The sequence below is a fragment of the Colletotrichum karsti genome (genome assembly GCF_011947395.1).
Source record: "Colletotrichum karsti strain CkLH20 chromosome Unknown Scaffold41, whole genome shotgun sequence".
NCBI lineage: Eukaryota > Fungi > Ascomycota > Sordariomycetes > Glomerellales > Glomerellaceae > Colletotrichum > Colletotrichum karsti.
In genome coordinates, this window is record NW_024065941.1 from 287471 (window position 1) to 306931 (window position 19461).

Below are 19461 nucleotides of genomic sequence, written 5' to 3' on the forward strand. Positions count from 1 at the left end.
GTACTTCGAGCCTTCAACCGGGGCGGACCCCTGTCGGCAGATTTTCAGGCACCGGCCGGGGGAGCTGCGATGCTCGGGGGCTACAGTCAAGACGACATGACCGTCATGTTAAGAACAAAGGCATAGTTCAGAGTTCACGCTTTGGGCGTTCGCACTTCATCCCAGAGACTCTGCAGGTTTTCGCGCGATGGCGTCCAAGGTGATCTTCTGGCTTGCAGCAGCTACGGCTGCGGTCGGGAGCATCACGAGTCTTCCTCCTCTCCCGTCTGGTTACAGCTCACCTGGTCTTCCGGCCGGTCGACCAATTGTAAATATTTTCTTCTCTGAAATTTATTTGCCTCATTTCTAGTTGATCCAAGAAAGACTAACATAACATCGTCTTTGTAGGAGGCAATTCCGTACATGGTGGATAACACCGGTAACACCCACAATGTTGCCCCTGATAAAGGTGAGATAGAAATCTACAGCTTCATTGCTTATCATGAATCTCACTTCTTCAGGAACACTCGATAAGCCGGTCACAACCAAGGAAGAACGGTTGCGACTGAAGAAGCCGGGCAATGGCTCCACCGGCTCCGAAGGCCCGGTCACCACCAAGATCGAGTCGCGGGAGTCAAACTCTCGCCGAGTCTTTGGCCCGGAGAAGCGCCAGGGTGGAAGTTACTGGTTGCAGGACATTACCCATGGACAAGTCAGTTGACCCAGATCAACAAATGGTCTTCGATCCATTCACTTACACCACATTCTTGCAGATGCCATTTGCACCCAGTGGATATGAATTCTTCAGAAGTAAGGGAAACTGCTACGCTACTCTTCACATGTCTAACTGGCCGATGTAGACGTGAAAGATTACGGAGCGGTCGGTGATGGCGTGACTGACGACACAGAAGCGATCAACAGGTAAGGGTTCAAAAGTCACGTCAATCTCGAACGCAGTTTCTGATCATGATTCTGTACACAGAGCCGCCTCCCAATTCAGCAAGTCGGATGATACCGAGAGGTGCGGAAAGGATTGTGGTCAAACGACGACACTTGGAGCCATGGTCTACTTCCCGGTAAGACAAACATACGTCGCAGGAGTTTGCGATCAGACGGACTGTTCTAGGTGAATCTGACATCCAGCAGCCCGGAACGTATCTGATCAGCGCGCCTATTATTCAGTAAGACCCATGATTAGTAGCCAACTTCGAGTCCATTAGACTAATAGTCTTTCTTCAGATATTACTACACTCAGTTTGTTGGTGATGCCGCCAACAGACCTACCATCAAAGGAGCCAAGGACTTTACTGGAATTGCCCTGATTGATTGTGACCCCTAGTACGTAGCAATCTGACGAGGAAGAATCGGAGTTTCTCTTCGCCCAGGCCGGACTGACCCATGAAATAGTATCCCCGAAGGAAATGGCGCCAATTGGTACATCAACCAGAACCGTGAGTCGCAACCTCAATTATTTCTCCAACGGATGTCAATAACCGATTGACTCAATGAGATGCAGAGTTCTTCCGGCAAATTCGCAACTTCAGACTCGACTTGACGGCAATGAATCGCACGAACTATGACCACGACCAGGAATACGCTCCTACCGGTATTCACTGGCAAGTGTCGCAGGCAGCTTCGCTTCAGTACATCCATTTCGAGATGCCCGTATCTGACGCAGACGGCTCCACAACGGCGGTCGGAATCTTCAGTAAGTGCTTTCCGCTCCTCAGTTCTCTCTCGATGTCTTTTGCCAGGTCAACTCGATGTGCTTGAGCTGGCGACTCAGACCACGTTCTCGATTTGACTTAATCGTTGAGAAAACATATCTTTTCGAATACCTACTGATATCTCTTAGTGGAAAATGGCTCTGGCGGTTTCTTGAGCGACTTGACCTTCTTCGGCGGCAACATCGGCTTTCGAGCGGGCTCGCAACAGTACACAGCTCGCAACCTGCAGTTCACGTCCTGCCTCACAGCTATCTCCATGATTTGGGACTGGGGATTCACGTGGCAAAACATTTACGTGTACAGCTGTTGGGTTGCTATTGACTGCACCAGTGTCGGAGGAATCGGTAACCAGGGAACCGGTTCAATCACCGTGCTTGGTAAGTCCCAGGTGAAATGCGTATTCGAGATGCGAGATCTCTGACAAAGAACAGACTCTCACTTCAACGGTGTCCCGTACCCCATCACGCTTCGTAACGGAGGTCCTCACCCCAACATCGTTTTGGACAATCTTCTGGTCGAGAATTCCGCCAGCATTGTTTTGGTTTCTGGGGGCGAGACGATTTTCGAAGGTAAAAACTAGCCACCCGAATGCTAATGACTTTTCTGACATCTTCTTCAGGTTCCTCAGGTCAGACGTTTTTCACATCTTGGGCTATGGGCTCTCGGTGCTCCAGCAAGAGCGGCAAATGCTCATACGAGACTGGCCTACTTGATCCTGCACCAAGAAAGCCACAGAGTCTCCTCGACGGGTCGGGTAACATCTTTGCCAGATCCAAGCCCACTTATACCAACTACAGCCCCTCCAGCTTTGTCGTCGTCACGGCTCAGGGTGTGAAGAACGATGGCACTGGCGATCAGGCAGATGCTATCAATAGCATCCTGAAAAGTGCTGCGGCTGGCGGGCGACCAGTTTTCTTCCCTTCCGGTGTCTATCTTGTCGAGAAGACTGTTTTCATACCTGTGGGGTCGATCATTATTGGCGAGGCATGGTCTCAGGTACGTATAACCTTCCTCCCGAGGCTCACAAGTTGAGAATCTGAGACTGATTTGAATTGCAGATAATGGGAACCGGTTCTTTCTTCTCAGACGAGAGCAAGCCTCAACCTGTCATTCGGTAAGGCTCGCCATTTTCAGCCACTTCAACTGCGAGACACTAACAGCTTGCAGCGTCGGCAACATTGGAGATTCTGGCGTTGTTGAGATCTCAGACATGTTGTGGACAGTGAAGGGCGGCACTGCTGGAGCCATTCTCATGCAGTGGAACGTCCACGAAAGCACAAAGGGAAGCGGTATGTCTTGATCCTTGCCCCCCACCATCTATGTTTCTACATTTTGCTAATTCTGCTTTGAATCAACAGCTGCGATGTGGGACTGTCATTTTCGTGTGGGCGGTGCTGTTGGAACCGATCTGAGGATCGATGATTGCCCCAAGTCAACAGGCGATGCGAAGAAAGACTGCATCGCCGCCTCCATGCTGTTTCATGTCACCGCTCGTGGTTCTGGCTACTTCGAAAACGTCTGGGTCTGGTGAGTTACAAGCTTCTATTCATGGGACCTCATGACAAGACGACTAACGGTGGACTTTGCTAGGACTGCTGATCACGACATGGATGTTGAGCATCGCTACATCGAGGATGGAAACACGACCACGTCTGCGCAGATCAACGTCTACACAGCGAGAGGCACTCTCATTGAGTCGCAAGGTGACTTTAGCATCAAGATAAAACGAGGTGTCCGTCGACTGACTTTCACCGACTGCAGGCCCAACTTGGCTGTACGGAACGGGATCAGAGCACCACGTGGTATGTCTCTTGCAATATTAACCCTAACGAGCATCACTAACAGACTGAAAGCTCTACCAATACCAGATTCAGAACGCTAAAGACGTCTTCCTCACCCACATTCAGACTGAGACTCCTTATTACCAAGCTGGTCCAGATGCCCTGAAGCCCTTCAAGGTTGGCAGCTGGTCTGGTGACCCCGACTTCGGCGACTGCTCGGAGAAGTACTGCAAGGAGGCATGGGGCCTCCGAGTTCGCAGCTCTTCCAATGTCTTGCTGTACACCGCCGGTCTCTACAGCTTCTTCCAGGAATACGATCAGGCCTGCCTCGACACAGAAAGTTGCCAGGAAAGACTCGCAGAGACCAGTTTCAGTGAAGGCCTTTGGTTTTACAACATCTTCACCAAGGGCGGAGTGCAAGTGATCACTCCTCGCGGTGGAATCCCTCCATTGATGCAGAAGGGCACTGATCAAGAGTGAGTCTTGTCAATTCCGTAATTATTCGCCAAACAGACACTAATCACAGTGATCCAGGGGTTTCACGACGGAAGTAAGTGCCTGGCTTGTTCTTGCGCTTGACGGTGGCGACTTGGGCGGTGACGGTGGAAACCAAGAATCTGGCTCGGATGTTGTCTACATTGACTCCAAGGTCTTCGTCTCACCAAGCCCAACAGTGGCGTGCTGGCCACCTTGCACATTGGTCTGGCCATCCTCGACCATGTCTTCCGCGACGACGATCAGATTCGACCCCATCGACACAACAATAACGATCGGAGGCTCGACGGTTACCAAAGTCACTGTGTCTGAAAGTAAGTCTTTTGGGAACCCCCCAAAGCTGGCAAGCGCCGAGTCTGAAACGTAACTAACGTGTACCCAACAGTCACCACCACGGTGGTCAGTTTCTTTGACCAGACCATCGAAAAATATGAGACGTCGTCGACCTTTGCTCTCGTCCCGAAGTTCAAGCCGCCACCAGTGACGATCTCCGTCGGCGGCACCACGACGACTGTGACGGTGCGCCCTTTGTCTACTTCGAAGCCGGCATCAACGACCACCGTATTCTACTCTCTCGGAACCACGACCACTGTTTCTGGCGGTACGACCTGGACATACTCCATTGACCAAATCACCTCACTGAGCACTTTGGATGGCTCAACCTCTACCACTGTCACAATGACGAGGTCGCAAAGCGACGATGACGATGACGATGATGACGACATTATAATTTTCCCCGTCTGGCTTGGCACCGGAGGCTTCTACTGGTCTCCTGTCTGGCCAACACCGCTTCCCACCCCTCCGCCTAAACCGCCAACGCTGCCGAAACCCCCGCCTGTTCCCACCGTGCCGTGCTTCAAGTTGTTCGGAATCTTCTCCATCATGTGCCCGCCAGACAAGTCCAAACCGACGACAACATTCAAGACTGGTGCCCCTGAGCCAACTTGCACCGGCAAATGCGGTACTAAAGATGATGGTGACGATGACGATGACAAGGAGTCTTCAACGTGCGCTACAGCAACTTCCACCGAGTGCCACAACAACTGCAGAGAGACTCCTTGCCGACGCGTCTGCAACACTTACGTCGGTTGTAGCTGTCCCACACAGACCGTCACGAACCATTGGGTGTCTTGTTCGTCCACCTCTTGCACGACAACCAGCAGTAACGTTGTCACGGGCTGCTATGAGACGGGCAAGGCGACTACTACAGGAGACTACTGTCCACTTGCGACTGCCGATCCCAATGAGGACCAAGGAACAGACGGGAAGAGACCCAATCCCAGTGTTGGTACCGTTACCAAGCCACCTGTGGTCATCATTGGCGACAACGCGTATCCCGTCACCTCAGGCTCGGTCTACATTTCTGGAACTTGGTATGGTGCCCCCTCGGTCGGTTCGGGATCAACAATCACCACCACCATCAACGGTCAACCAGCTACTGTCTATCCCGGTACTACCAGCCGAGGCGTCATCATCAGCACTCCTCCCAACTCGGGCCCAACTCCTCCACCGAACAACCCTGGCCCCTCCCCAACAACTACAGCCGGAGGAGGAGGAGGAGGAAGCACCCCTGCCAAGCCAACTGCCTACCTCGAGGCAGCTTTCGGACAGTACTGGCCAAGCAATGTGCTGTTCCCGGATAACAAATTCCGGTTCTATGGCCACAAGTACGGCGACAACTACGATGTGTGCGACGCCACAGCGCTATTCTTCGTCGACGGAGATGTTAACACTGCTAACACACCGTACCCTGATGGATCGTTCAAGATACCTTCGTTCGAAGGCAACAACGATTGCGTGTATGTGGGAAAGAGAGACGCTGCGGGCACTCTGAACTGCGCTGGCTTCAAGAGCCCGGTCAAGTGCTTTGACAACTTCTATGAGCGCCTGTGCTACGAAACGTCGGCTCCGATTCAGATCTGGTTCAAGGCTAGATGCGAATGGGGCCCCGATCAAATGAGTTCATCTCCCCGGCTCCCGTCTGATCCTGGAAGCGGTCTTCAACCCGGTGTGGGCGGTGGCTGCGGCTGGAGTACAAGCGAGAAGGGTAAGGTTGAAGAGGAGTGTCCAGTGAGACCGACTACCTCGTCTTGATGTTTTTAAAGTCTCGACTAGGTCTGAGTTTGAGGAAATTTGCCGGTTACACTATACAGCATCACACGTAGACATCACAAGAATCTGTCTTTCAGCAAGTCGTTTCTTCAGGTAATCAACCCAATACATCGACGCAATTTCATTCCTGTAATTTAAGGGACGTAATCATTACAATCCAATAAGACAGATATAAGAACTACAGTGTTGAGGGGGTGAGTTATATGTCCACGTCTACCGGACCATTCCCCGGCAACATGTATGAAACGGGGGAAACATTCGACCTGATAAGCTGTTGTAAAGCCCTCGGAGACAGCTGAAAGCAAGAAAGAGAGACTGAACCATTCATACTCAGTACCAAATCAACCGAAAGCTCATTTGCCGAAATATAGACTTAGCTTGTCGCTGTTGGTGGGGTGGCTGTCTCGTCCTCCTCGGGACCCTCTACTTCAGGATCGCAATAGCTCTCATCCAGAGTCTGCAAGCTAAATAACCTTTGCCTTTGAGTCTTCTGACTTTCCAGCCGAAACACGTTCTCAGTCGCTGTCTTGATCTCATTCGTGAAAAACACGCGCTTTCCGTGCGTGTGCAGAAGCTCTACCAGCTTACTCCGGTGTGCATCCATGTCGAAGCATTTGGTCTCGAAGACACGAAGAAATATGCTTGGCGTTATGAATATCGATGGATCGTGCTTCAAAAGCATCGCAAGTGTGTCCAATGCCTGAAAAGACTTCTCAATACAGCGAAGAACAACCCTAGGGCTGAAACGAATACCTGCATCGAATTGTGTCAAGAGCCGCAGGATGGGTAACTTTTCATTCGTGTCCAACCGAGAAATGGAGTCGACCACTTCATCCGAGATCTTCATTTTGGAATCAAGGTGCTCGAGCAAAATCTCCATGTCAGTTTCGCACCTTGCTTCTCTAAGCATTGTCTGCGTAACGCGTAGGCGAGAATCGCGCTGGAAGAGGCTCTCAAGGGTGCCGTGATCATTGCCCCATCTAGTCGGATGGCGATGACCTAGTTTCAGCGCTTGAAGCACGACTGCTTCTGCAATGCAGAGCTCGCGGTCGAAATCCAACAGCCGCTTGATCGAAGTGATTGATGATTGTAAACGCAGATCATCTGTTGTAATTGTGACATCAGGGTAGGCTGTTGGCAAGACCGTCTCCTTCGTGCCCACTGATCTGCTCCGTTCTTTCAGCAGATCTATCGTATCGAAGCTGACTGTCATGCTCAGTAAACGACATATCACGTCGCGATAATCCTCGTCAAGAGACAGTAGCAAGCTTAAAGTACTACTGGCGCTGAAGCCGGCATCTGCCGAGACGGCTGCTAAGTCTTCATCGCATATGCGCAACTTGACAAGCTTGGCAAGAACTTCCAGAGGTGTTTCGACCCGCTTGACAGATGGATCCCATTGCTTGTGGCGCAATTCAACGTTGTTATGACTTTTCAGCGCGATTGCCACCACTGTACGGCCTTGATGGTCTCGAACATCATCATCTGCCCCGTGTTCCAGCAGCATGCGAGTAATCGGGCCGTCGCCTAAAGCACAGGCGTAGTGTAGGGCTGTTCCATATCTTCCGTGTATATGTGTCGGAACTACAGCGTTGTCGAGGATCAGGGAGACGATGCTGGTGTTCCGCCCATAGATGGCGGCAAAGATAACCTTCTCAAAGTGTCCGGATGTTTCGTCAATGCTGGCACCGTTTTCTGTCAGGTAAAGTACCATCGTTTTGTCCCCCAGTGCACATGCGATATGTATAGGCGACCCTAGAGGCCTTTCAATTCCCGTGACGCTTGCCCCGTGGGCAACTAGAGTCTTCAGTATCTCCATGCAATCCGAGAACCGTAAGAAGCTTGTGGGAGCTGGCCTTTCGACTAAGTCGCCGAAGAAGTATGGCAATTTCTTTGGAGACATGAATTTAGGGAGACAAAGTTTGGCAAGGACGGCCTGCATGTCATCTTGGTTTGTTTTGTCGACCTTGGCGCCCAGAATAGGTGCGCTATAAGACTCGAGGACACTGATCAGGGGCGATCCATGTTTTCCGCTTTCGCAGTCGATCTTCGCTTCGTGCGAAATGAGAAGCTTGACGACATCTAGCCGCAGGTGCAGAGCCGCAACCTGAAGTGGGAAGTCACCGCTTTTCCCTGCTGATTGGTTGGCATAAACCTTTCCTTCATTCAAAATGCCTTTTATCGTAGCTACTGATCCTATTGCGCAAGCATTGAGAAACTGTGCCGCCGTACAAGAGGTGTAGCTGAGGAGAAGTTTCATGCAGGAATCGTCGGCGACTTCGAAGGCTTCATCAAGAGCATCCTGAGAATTCTCAATGTCTATGACCCTTTCAAGAAGAAATTCGATCATTTTGAGGTGTCCGAGACGACAAGCAGTGGCGAGTACGGTTGTCGGAATAGGGGCTTCCACGGCCAATAGCTCTTGCATAATTTCGACGTGGTTGTTGCGAACGGCGGAATTCACGGCCGCTTCAGCTCCAACTCGATCTCCGGCTGAGAGCAAGTAGCGCAACACCTTGAGATGACCATAACGAGCGGCAAGCTCCAAAAGTGCACCAAACGTCTCACCACAACTATCAATGGCGGTACCGAAAGACAGCAACAATATGACCACATCCAAGTAATTTCCAGCAGCGGCTGCATGAAGCGGACTTGCATGTTCCTGTCTCCAGTGATCTTTGCCTCTGACGTTGACGGCTGCACCAGAACTGATTAGGCTCTTGACAATACCGAGGTCTCCATTTCCTGCCGCAGCCATCAACGGGAACTGGGATGTCGTAATATCAAGATTGGGATCTGCCCCTTTGTCCAAAAGCATCTGCACGATACGCGAGCTTCTGGTTTCCACTGCCAATTGTAAGCTACTCATAAGCTCAAGTTCGGAGGCTTCAAATTGTGGACTGTAGCAATCTTGTGGAATGGGAAACCCCAACTCCAAGTCTGCTCCGTTCTCAAGAAGCACTTGGACGATGCTTTCAGAACCATTTACGAGCGCTGCCCGCAGTGGCGTTTGCCATAATCCTTGCAGCAGGTTCACTTTGGCGCCGGCAGTGAGTAGCCGTCGTATCATTTTGGCGTGACCGAAGCGAGCCGCAGCCTGAAGAGCAGTGCCATAATAGTATCCAGTGGCGTTCACGTCAGTGCCACGGCTCAGAAGAAGATCGACGAAACGGTGGTCGTCGATGACAACCGCCATTTGTAAAACAAGAGCCCATCTGGCATCTGTAGTTTGCAAATGTGGCATGAGAGACAGCAGGAAAAACGCAGCGGCCCCAGGACCCTCTTGAAAGACGTATTCAAGTGAGGGAGCAACTAAAAAGCGGCCATCTGGATCCCTAAAGCAAGAGTCGAAAGTCTTCCTCGAATCATCTCCTTCAAAGAAACAAAGTATTCCATCGAGAAGATGAATTTGCTGGTCATGGTCCTCGGGAACAGCTGATCCAGCGTCGAGCAATTGGCGAATCAAGGATAGCGTTGATAACTCTCGCCGGGCAACGATAGATATCAGTGATCTCTCGCGAATTCCAGAGTCTCTCAGCTTGCTGCGATGGGCATTCAGTGCAATAAAATGACTGAGAACATGTTCTGAGCAGTATTTCGCGGCCAATTGCATCGGAGAAAGTCGGCGCTCCGGATGGAGGTTGACGTCAGCACCCCTTTCCAGCAAGCAAATTACAACCTGCTCTTGCTGATGCTTGTCGGCTTTTTTCACATCTTCTCCGAGCACAACGAGACGTCGACTATCATGTCTTGATGTCTCGAACCTGGAGAATGCGCGCAGGGCCGCGTATAGTGGCGAAATGTTGACTGCCTTTGTTTGTTTGACTCGGTGCATTTTGACAACTGAAGAGTTAGATTCAGAAGATGATGAGCAGTCATCTGATGAGCAATCATCCGACGAAGAGTCCATGTCGTAATGAATGAGATCATCCGCCGGCATAGCGTTTGTGAGAATCGAATCGAAATCTTTGTCGGGGGTCTCAGTATTAATATAGGTGAAAAGCTCCAAGATGAGGTATTTCACAACCTCAATATGCCCATGATGGGAGGCCACCGTCAGAGCGCGACTGGCAGCTTGCGTAGCTGGCGGCAGCAATTCTGTCTTGTAAGTGCCCAATGTCTTCATGATGTGTATCCAGCCACCGGCTGCGGCCGCAACAAAGACGTCTTCGCCTGACAGCTGAAGCTGCTTTCGAAAAGATGGTGTTTCGAGAAGGATTTCCATAAGCCCGAGATGTCCATAGAGGGCGCATGACAGAAGACCGTAATGCATCTCCGTACTCGACAGCAACTTATCATGCTCTTTAGCAAGCATTTCAGTCACAATGCGTGTTTCTCCGCTCTGACAACTATTGTTGAATTCCGTAACCATTGAATCCCAACTTACTTCGCCCCTGTCAAACCTTTCAGTCGTCGTAGAAATGGTTTTCTCGAGTTCAGCATAATGTTTCTGGGAAAAGTGTTGCGAGGAGAAATTGAGCACAACTTCAACGATGCCCGCTTGTTGCTCGCGATGCGCTGCACTAAGTGCTCGCTCTATTAGCGATCGGCACTCAGTAGGGCGTTGGCTTGCTACGTGGACCATCAGAAACTTCACGATGTCGGCCTGGCCATTTGCGGCAGCATCGATGAGTGCACGATCAATTGTGCCGTTCGGAAAGTTTAAGACACCCTGGTGATCCACGAGTAATTGTGCCGTGGCTTTACTACCCAAAAAGGTAGCAGAACTCAAGTCTGAGTGATACGATGGGTGAGAAGTCTCATCGGTGCTCGAATACTCCATGGCGGTGGACCGGATCGAGACCGAAAAGTTGCCAAGGGCAATTTTGAAGATTGCATGCATATCAGTAATTGGTGGTTTTGTTGGCGGCTTCGTTTCGATCTTGTTCTCTGTAGTTGAAGTTCGCATTCGGCCCGGAAGCCCCTGAGACTGCCTTCGTCTTGGTGAAGCATCTCTAAGAAGAGCTTTAAGCGGAAGCAATCGATCGGTCGACTTTTTGCATGCTGCCTTTGAAGGCTGATTACGGTACCTGAAGCCTTTCCGCAGCATCAAAATGATTACTTCCTGATGACCTCCTTTCGCAGCTGCGTGAAATGCGTCTTCAGTAACTTTAAGTTCACAAGTCTTTCCCTCGGCATCGAGCAGAACCTCTACTGCGTCAACATGACCATGATATGCGGCGGCCACTAACGCTGATCCGTAAAAGCCGGCATTGCGGTTCATTTTAGCTCCTTCTTGAATGAGAACTTGCACGATTGAAGTATGCCCGTTTGTTGCCGCAGCCTGAAGCGCATCGCCCATGGACCCGCAAGAATCAATCTGCGCACCTCTGTCCAAAAGCAGCCGGACCAGGGACTGATAATTGAGTAGCGACGCTACTCTAAGAGGGGACCCAAAGGTACCTTCTGCTTCCACATCGAGCCCTTGGTCCAGTAGAAACTCTACGACGCCTTGATGGTTGTGTAGTGTTGCAAGCGCGACGCCATTAGCAGGTAGGAGGTCTATGTTGCCAGCGTTTTGGCCAAGAAATTGGCGTAAGATACCGATTTGTCCACCCTTTATGGACATCTCTATTTTTCTTGTTTTCTTTTCCGGATCGTTCGCGATCAATGAAGAAAACGGCGAGGCTTGAAGCTTTTGAACGACTTGCACAAAACCCACAAGAGCGGCTTCCTCCAGTGCATTCTCATGATCATCTTGACTATTGATCACTGAGGCGAGCTCGACAAGAAAGAGCGCAACCATTTCGCGTCTGCCTCGACAAGCAGCTTGGAAAGCGTTCCTGAACACTGAGCCACAGGAAATGTTCGCACCAAGCTGCAGCAGCAATTCAGCAACGTCTATATGCCCCTCAAAACATGCAGCGTGTAAGGGGCTGCCATGTCTCCCACACTTGATGTTCAGATGAGCTCCAAGGCCTGACAGCGTCTGGACGCTTTCTCTTTGCCCAAGTGCCGCCGCAACATAGACTGCTGTGTGTCCAAGTTCGTTTGTCTGGTTGATGCCCACATCCTTGAGGTTTGATAAGGCTTCCTTTAGAATGCAATTCAAACCAAAAGTGCTGAGACAAAACAAAAACCCTGAGTCGGAAAGTGATATAGCATCCAGCGCTGGTTTCATGGGATGACCTCTTGGAAGAAGTGGGACGAGGTCTCGGATATTTCCCATCCAAGCGTCAAAACTAAGTGTCGTTTCCCATTCTTCATCAAAGATGAATGATTTGACGTCTTCCATTAAAACTTTGGTTGACACGGCATTGCCCAATCGCGCCGCAGTTTCTGAGTGTATCGGCCAGTACATGGCCGCGTAGACGTAGAAGTCTTCGCTCGGTATTTCCAGAGCCTTGCCAGTGCCAGATGCTGAGTTCATTCCGCGTGAACAAGCATCGATGCACATAGACGCCAACATGTTGTTGGCAATCGCAGGGTCAAATGTCTCGTGTCGCATCAGGAAGTCCTGGACCGATTGATGTGCTACACGCAACACGTTGCAGTTGGAATCGAGAACGACAAAATTGGCACAGATCGCCAGCACCTGGGGCAATACGAGCGTGGAGTGTTTCCCAGCGGCCAAAGCTGCTAAGAGAGCGCCAGGAGTGAGGGGATCTCGCATGTACAGAATACATGACAGTACCCTGACCGCAATATCTCGAGCCACCTCCCCAGAGTTGAGCATATGGTTCAAGGACTCCTGGTAAAGGGCGTTGATGCCATGAGGTAGCTTGTCTTTGAGGACTGCCACGATATCTTCTTCGACAGTCTCTCGGCATACTCGCTCGAGCTGAAGCTTTGCCCATAAAAACCTAGATTTGTCAGTTAAACGGAAATAATTCAGTTCGGAGGGGAAGGATTTGGTAGCGGAAAGGGGAACTAGAGGAAATCATAACGTACATCTCACCAGCTCCATTGACAAGTGCCTGCTTCAACATTTCCCGAGTATCGGGACACGGTCTGCCATCAAGAAGCAGCTTGCTTGTCACAGCTTTATTGACCAAGTGGTCAATGAAAGCTTCCATGTCTGCTCGGGTTTCCTGACTGCTAGTCTGGATCTCGAACTCGTGAGTTGGCTTCGCAGCTGAACGGCTGGTAGTTCTGCTAGAAACGAAAACTTTGACCACATTGTCGGCTTTCTTAACAAGTTCCTCAAAAGCACCAATGAGATCAGGCCTTTCAGAGTCCTCAACGCTGTCAAGGCCGTCCAAGACTATTGTCAGAGGATCTAGTTCAGCCAATTCTAGCATGAGTCTCACGCAGTCTTTCACCCGCAACTTCGCCATATCCATCTTGCCGGCTCGGGCGAGCGCAGTTTGTCTCTCGTATTCCGAGCACAAGAAGTCCCTCATCTTCGTACGATGTGATGAATCGATTGCAAGCTGAAAGAGAATGGTTCTCATGATGTCATCTGCAGAGCTACGCGACTTCTCCGATCGGGGATTTGCACAGTAAAAGTAAGCCAGAGGGGCTGGGGTGACGGCCTGATTGGTACTGGATACTGGCAGCAAAGAGTCAATGACCACAGAGCATAGGGTAGATTTGCCAGAGCCGGGAATTCCATGAAGCAGTAGCAGAGACGATGAACTCGACAACCTCCAGTTCATGAAGCTCGGGTGTTTCAAAAGCCATTTACCGGCGCTGGGAAGTCGGGATTGAGTGATGAACTGATGATGATGGTAGTACGGGGCCACAGTCAGCCATTCGAGAATTTGATTGAATCTTTCTTCGGACAAGGACTGGGATGATTGCGTCGTGAGTCTCGTGAAAGCGGCCTCAAGGGAACGCAACGTCTCTGCGTCTGAAAGTGATGCGAATGCATCCACTTCTTTTTCTCGTTCGACCAGAGCCTTCGCTCGTGTGTCGTCAACTGTTCGAAACGGGCTTTTCAGAATGCGAGCTGCCTCCTGTTAGAGCTCACCCAGAACACTCATAGAAACCTTGCACGGAACTCACTGACGGATCTCTCATCATAGAACTGCACAGCGGCGGCCAGATGTGAGAGTATCTCGGCGTAAAGGCGAGTCAAGGCATCCTCCAATTTCAGCTCCGCCTCAGATTGGGATCCTCGTAAGTAGAGTCCTTCGAAAACCCGATAGCGGACTAGCATCCGAGAGATGTTTTCAACTGTCGGGCGAGTTAGCCTCAGTCGGGATGACGTCTGAGCACACCAAAAAATGACGCCCACTTACGGTCATCGGCCATCGCGGCGAACACTTGAACTTCAGATACAGCCATCTGGAGTAGAAATCGAACTGCCGCCCATGGCAGCGCCGCATGGGTTGGGTCGTACTGAACCATGGTGTCTCCTGTCTCCTTGAACCTCTGGATCCACGACACGATCTTCTCCAGCAAGTCTCGCACGATGACAACTTCGCCATTCGATCTGGTAAACTTCCATCTCTTACGCAAAGACAGGGCTCTCTTGGCTTCGGCTTCGTCGAGAACGGCTTGCTATATCTTGAATTAGCGTCTGGATTGTGGAAGACACTTGCTGCTCGTTTGGTCACTGGATTCGGGAAAGAGAGCACTCACTAGGACATCACGCTTCTTCGTTCTCGTGCTATTGATGATCTTCTGGACGTCAGGACTTAGGCTTTGAAGCGCCCTGTCCCAAATACTTGGATTAGTTCCCATGTTGTCGGCCTAGAGCAATAGTGGGCCAGTTGAGTTTGACATGCCCGGCACTAGACGCTAGTAGTTCTGGTTCTGACCAGCAAAGAAGGCTTGTGGACAGGCAAGTGCGAAATAGTAGAAGAAGTTAGGAAGCAGAGAGAAGTCCTGGATGCCTCACAATTCTGACCCCGCTTTGCTGTACGTGCGTGTGTGTCTCAGTTCTCGGTGAGAATGAGGCTCATTCTTACTTGGCGAGGTAATTGACTGGACAAAAGCAAGTAAGCAGAGGGCTCAGCCACCCCTTGCATTGTACGCAGGTTCAGCTCACAGCAAATCCATAGAATGCCTTAAGTCAACTGGACCAACTTTACCCTAGTCTCACCTTTTTGGAATCGCACAAACCCTCTCAACGCGATTCTTCGAGCATAATGTTGCACGGAGAACCCGATCTCCCGCCGCACCAGGCCGGAACCCACACGGCTAGTGGGTCCGGTGACGGAGAGCCGACCCCGCCCATCAACACTGCCGAAGTACCTCGCCACGCCATATATCCAAGCATGTAGTCGAGTCACTTGATGCTCACGTCGAACGCCGAAATAAATAGACATTTTAAATTATTGGATGACTTGAAGGGCATGATCGATCGTCGGAATGTTCATTTGCTGGCCTCGAACAAGCTGCAGAAAACAACAGAAACGACGATTGAATGTCATAGGGCGGGAGGTACTGCCTGGATCAACATTGCAAGGCTGCAATGGCAATGCATTATCACGTTTGCGTCCCTTTCGAGGGGAAACTACACGGAGAGATGCCAGTCCCCATATTAGTTGGGGACCAAAATCGCAGACTGCAGCAATAGCATTCCATTCGTTGGTGCATGTGTCTCTTGGCAACGGGTAACTGCAGACAAACAGCAGGAGACCTGCCACATCAGCACCCAAGATAAAGAGGATTGCACAGCAGATTTTTGCTGAAAACTGGCAGATACCCCAATGATTCTCTGGTTCTTGTGCTCCCTCAACTTTTGTCTTCTCGTTCCACTGCATTATTCTGTCGGAAAGCTTCCTCGGCGCCACCATCATGGCGCCTCTACCCCCATCTCTCTTAGACTTGTACTGCTCCTACAAAGATTCTACGAACTACGCTCTCGCTTGGATATGGCTTAACTGCCGAACTAGCGCTGCCGTTCCTGCAGAGGACAGCTTCAAGAACACGGCGGAGATCATCGATGCCGCAAAAAGAGTCCAGGACCAGAAGAAGGAAGTCCCTCAGTCCGTCCTCACAGCGCTTTCTGATGCTATCAAGAACCGTAAGAAGGTCCTTGAGATCTTTCGAGGTCTTGAGGTGTCCGCAACCTCCAAGAATGACGCCAACAGCGATCAAAAGCATGCGATATTCATCGAACGGTGAGTATTCTTCCCTAATTTCGCTGTCCGTTTGACGTCATGTTTTGGCTCCAAAGAAATTTTGCCCACATTTGCTATTCAATGTGCTCACTTAGAATGCCAGGTTGACCAACGTTTTTGATATTCTGCTTCCACTGCGGGCGGCGAATGCAACAAACCCGCCAGCACCCCGAGATGAAGCCCGCATGTTGCATACGATCAACCGTTTTGAGAGCCTTGAACTTCTTCAAGATATCGAACCAGCCGAATCCGACGTCGTGGTCGGCAACGGTCCTTCAGAGCCTCCAAAAGCCCAGAAACAGCCGGAAATCGCCCCCAAAGACGAAGCGAGATACGTCTATGAATTTCTGGACAATCATGACCTTGTTCATGTTCTCGAAGACGATGATATTGGAGAGTGGCTGGAGCTGACCTTCTTCATCTATGTAAGAGCTTCCAGATCGACTAGACATCTATTTCATGCACACTAACAAAAGCCAGGAGTGGGACTCTATCTGCAAATTTGCCAACGATTCTTGGGTCGAAGCAGCGGAAAGCAAGATCTCCATCCTCATGGCCGCCTGGGTCACGAACATGGCCTTCATTCAAGCTTCAGCAGTTGTCGAACGCAGGGTGCGCAGAGTCGCCAAGACCTATGATGAGCTTGTGGAAAAGTGGATGTTCCACAAGGACAAGGACATAACAATCACCTTCCAGGACGAAGAAGGTCTGTTGGACCAGGGCAATGGACGCTTTGCCAATGTACAGGGTCTCTGTCATCCTGGCGAGGTGTTGCAGTATCGTCGCACCAAAGGCAAGTACAAGAACGTCCGCCCTGAGGCCGCCGACCGCAGAGATCCTGCGAGTATCATCCAGCCGCCGTGGGCTTGGAAGCAGGCTAAAGAAGATGCCGACATCGTCCATGATGACATGGCCTTCGACATGTTTCAAGAGAGCACGCGCCATCTTCTCGAGAAAGGTCGTGCTATCTCTGAACTTGAGTCCTTCCGTGGCGGCAAGTGGGTTTGCGAGCCTCTAATCAAGCTCTGGAAGAAGTCTCTCGATGAACCCGAAGAGCCACTGTCTGCAAGGCTGGTGTTTGGTCTCGAGATGCTCCTGTCGACTTTCAAGTCTTTCCTCTGGCCGGATGTCACGACGAACAAGACCAACTGCCGCATCGCTGCCCTCAGGTTCGCGCACGACGTCAAGGCCAGTTTGGTACAAACTCTGGACGTCCTTCTGCTAGATACTGGCGACCACAACAAGCGGAAGGATCACAAAGCCCGTCTCAAGTCAATGATCGCCATGCTCGACAAGTTCTGTCGTGAGAAGCGGTTCGACCTGTACTATCAGGCCCCTTGGACCGCGGGATGTCACATGCTCGAGTTCCACTGCCTGGCTTTCAACGAAGGAGTCGTGGTCTGCACCCAGTACGGTTACCTCAGTGCGACGTTGCACATGTACAACGCTCTCCGCCACGTGGGCGCCTCGCCGATCAAGCCGATTCCCATTCTCGAATTTCTCTGCGAGATCTTCAAAGAACGCTTGTTCTTCAATGTCTTCCCCAAGAAGAACTTCAGCACACACTTCCGGAGGGCCGAGGGATGTGGCATTGAGAAGAGGAAAGACTTCAAGGGGGCCTACTACTCCGGCCTGAGGGACCCATTCTCCAGGGAGTGTTACCGCAAAGACCCGATGAATCCCGAGAGACTGTCCCTCTTCCATACCGGACACATGTGGAACTTCAGACCTAAGCGTTGGAGATTCTGGGTCGAGATCTACGGCAAGCCAGGATCCGGCAAGCCTTCGATGCGTGAGGGCAAGCGAATCGAGAAGCAGATCAACGCTGAGCCTTCGGCCGTGCTCCTCGAGACTACCAAGAAGAAAGTGGTGCCCGAGGTGGAAGGTGAGAAGGGGGTCGCACGTTTCAATTTCCTCGCTGCTTTTTGTCTCTGCGCGAGAATCATGGGACGTATGGGTGAGGAGTTCCCAAAGTTCACACGGAGCAACATAGATCTGAATGTGAAGGGGCCGGCGCTTGGGCTTGCCTATGTGGATTCTATCCTGGACGATATCACGGCTCAGCTGTACGACGAGCAGACCGAGAAGCACATTGACGAATTTCGTGGATTGGTCGAATCCAAGAACATTTTCGAGAATCTGCAGGAGGACCTGGAGATCAAGGACTACATGTGGTCGTTTTGAATGCTTGCTATGTGAAAGACGAGAAGGTGCTCTGTGACGGTTTTAGCCTACGAGATAGAATAGAGATCTGGCTTGAAGAAATGGCAATGACCTCGATCTCAGCAGTAGACACATCAAACGGAACCATGCAATCTGCGCTCAAAAGCACCTCTTGAGTCTCCATACATGGATGTGAATATTGAGACATTAGTAATTCTAGCCATTCTAATGAAGCTACAGTATGACTCGGGGGATTGCGGTGAACTCTAAAGCCTGCCAAGTCCGCGTCGGAGACATAATTTCTAAGCATTGTGGGTATCTGCGTGGGGCCGCATATTAGAATCTCGGTTTCGCTTTTGTAAAGTCCGCCAGAAGTTCCGCTGTGCGAACTCTGTTTGCACATATGTAAAGAGGCAAATCGTAAGTTGAAAGCCCTTCGACATCAAAGAAGTCATTTGTGTCACATCCTACCAGAGGCTTCGTACTATTCAAAGTAACACTACAACAACATTTCATCATGGCGAGTTTCAAGATCTCAAATGGAGGCTCCGACCAAGAACCAATCATTGACGCAATCCTCCGTCTCTACCTCGGAATCGACACCAACAACCTGGACCTCTTTACCTCAGGCTTTACCGAGGATGCCGAAATCGACCTTTCGAATGTCAGCATGGGCGGACAACCGATGACCAAGCTACAGGGCCTGCGGGAGGACATCGTGCCAAAGGTTCTCAACTTCCTCGGGCCATTCGGCACCTCTCATTCAGTTACCAACTTCAGAGTCGACAAGCAGAGCCCCGACTTGGCTGTTGTGACCTATATCATCGTTGCTCAACACTGGCGGCCAGACGATGCTAGCAAGCCCGTGCTCCCGATTCACTACACCATGTCGAATCGCTATACGTCAACGGTTGTGAGGGTTGATGGAGACCTCTGGAAGGTGAAGAAGACTGTTGCGGAAAGCTTGTGGGCTCTTGGTGATGCTGCAGTACTCGGACGCTTGGATCTGTTGGCTAACTAAACAAATGGACTTGGAGAAGGGATTTGCTAAGCAATGCAAACCATTTACACGCGCATTAATTCGCAGAATCTCAACATGAACAACATGCATGGTATTGAATGACATCATATCTTATCTTCACGCTACTAGCTATGCAGATTTCGCATCACTAAGGATCAATACGTACATGA

General features: G+C 50.8%; 4 protein-coding genes across 4 annotated transcripts; 3 read left to right on the forward strand and 1 right to left on the reverse strand.

Annotated features, from left to right (window-relative positions):
* Positions 1–187: 187 nt before the first annotated feature.
* On the forward strand, positions 188–6076 carry CkaCkLH20_10581 (uncharacterized protein; the record flags this gene model as incomplete). Its single annotated transcript, XM_038893295.1, has 21 exons — positions 188–307; positions 388–448; positions 501–691; positions 753–789; positions 840–900; positions 962–1055; positions 1126–1160; positions 1219–1317; positions 1387–1430; positions 1496–1687; positions 1835–2083; positions 2138–2275; positions 2326–2702; positions 2765–2820; positions 2874–2995; positions 3065–3233; positions 3297–3409; positions 3468–3508; positions 3560–3963; positions 4022–4296; positions 4368–6076. The coding sequence occupies 21 exons, from the start codon at positions 188–190 to the stop codon at positions 6074–6076; spliced, it is 4587 nt and encodes a 1528-aa protein (XP_038741410.1).
* Positions 6077–6467: 391 nt separating this feature from the next.
* On the reverse strand, positions 6468–14722 carry CkaCkLH20_10582 (uncharacterized protein; the record flags this gene model as incomplete). The annotated part of the gene is made up of 6 exons (XM_038893296.1): positions 6468–8912; positions 12408–12897; positions 12986–13985; positions 14042–14212; positions 14278–14539; positions 14621–14722. 6 exons carry the CDS (start codon positions 14720–14722, stop codon positions 6468–6470), a joined length of 4470 nt encoding a protein of 1489 aa, XP_038741411.1.
* A 1059-nt stretch (positions 14723–15781) lies between these two features.
* CkaCkLH20_10583 (uncharacterized protein) lies at positions 15782–18291 on the forward strand (the record flags this gene model as incomplete). The annotated part of the gene is made up of 3 exons (XM_038893297.1): positions 15782–16107; positions 16211–16532; positions 16588–18291. The coding sequence occupies 3 exons, from the start codon at positions 15782–15784 to the stop codon at positions 18289–18291; spliced, it is 2352 nt and encodes a 783-aa protein (XP_038741412.1).
* A 496-nt stretch (positions 18292–18787) lies between these two features.
* On the forward strand, positions 18788–19291 carry CkaCkLH20_10584 (uncharacterized protein; the record flags this gene model as incomplete). Its single annotated transcript, XM_038893298.1, has 1 exon — positions 18788–19291. One exon carries the CDS (start codon positions 18788–18790, stop codon positions 19289–19291), a length of 504 nt encoding a protein of 167 aa, XP_038741413.1.
* Positions 19292–19461: the final 170 nt, after the last annotated feature.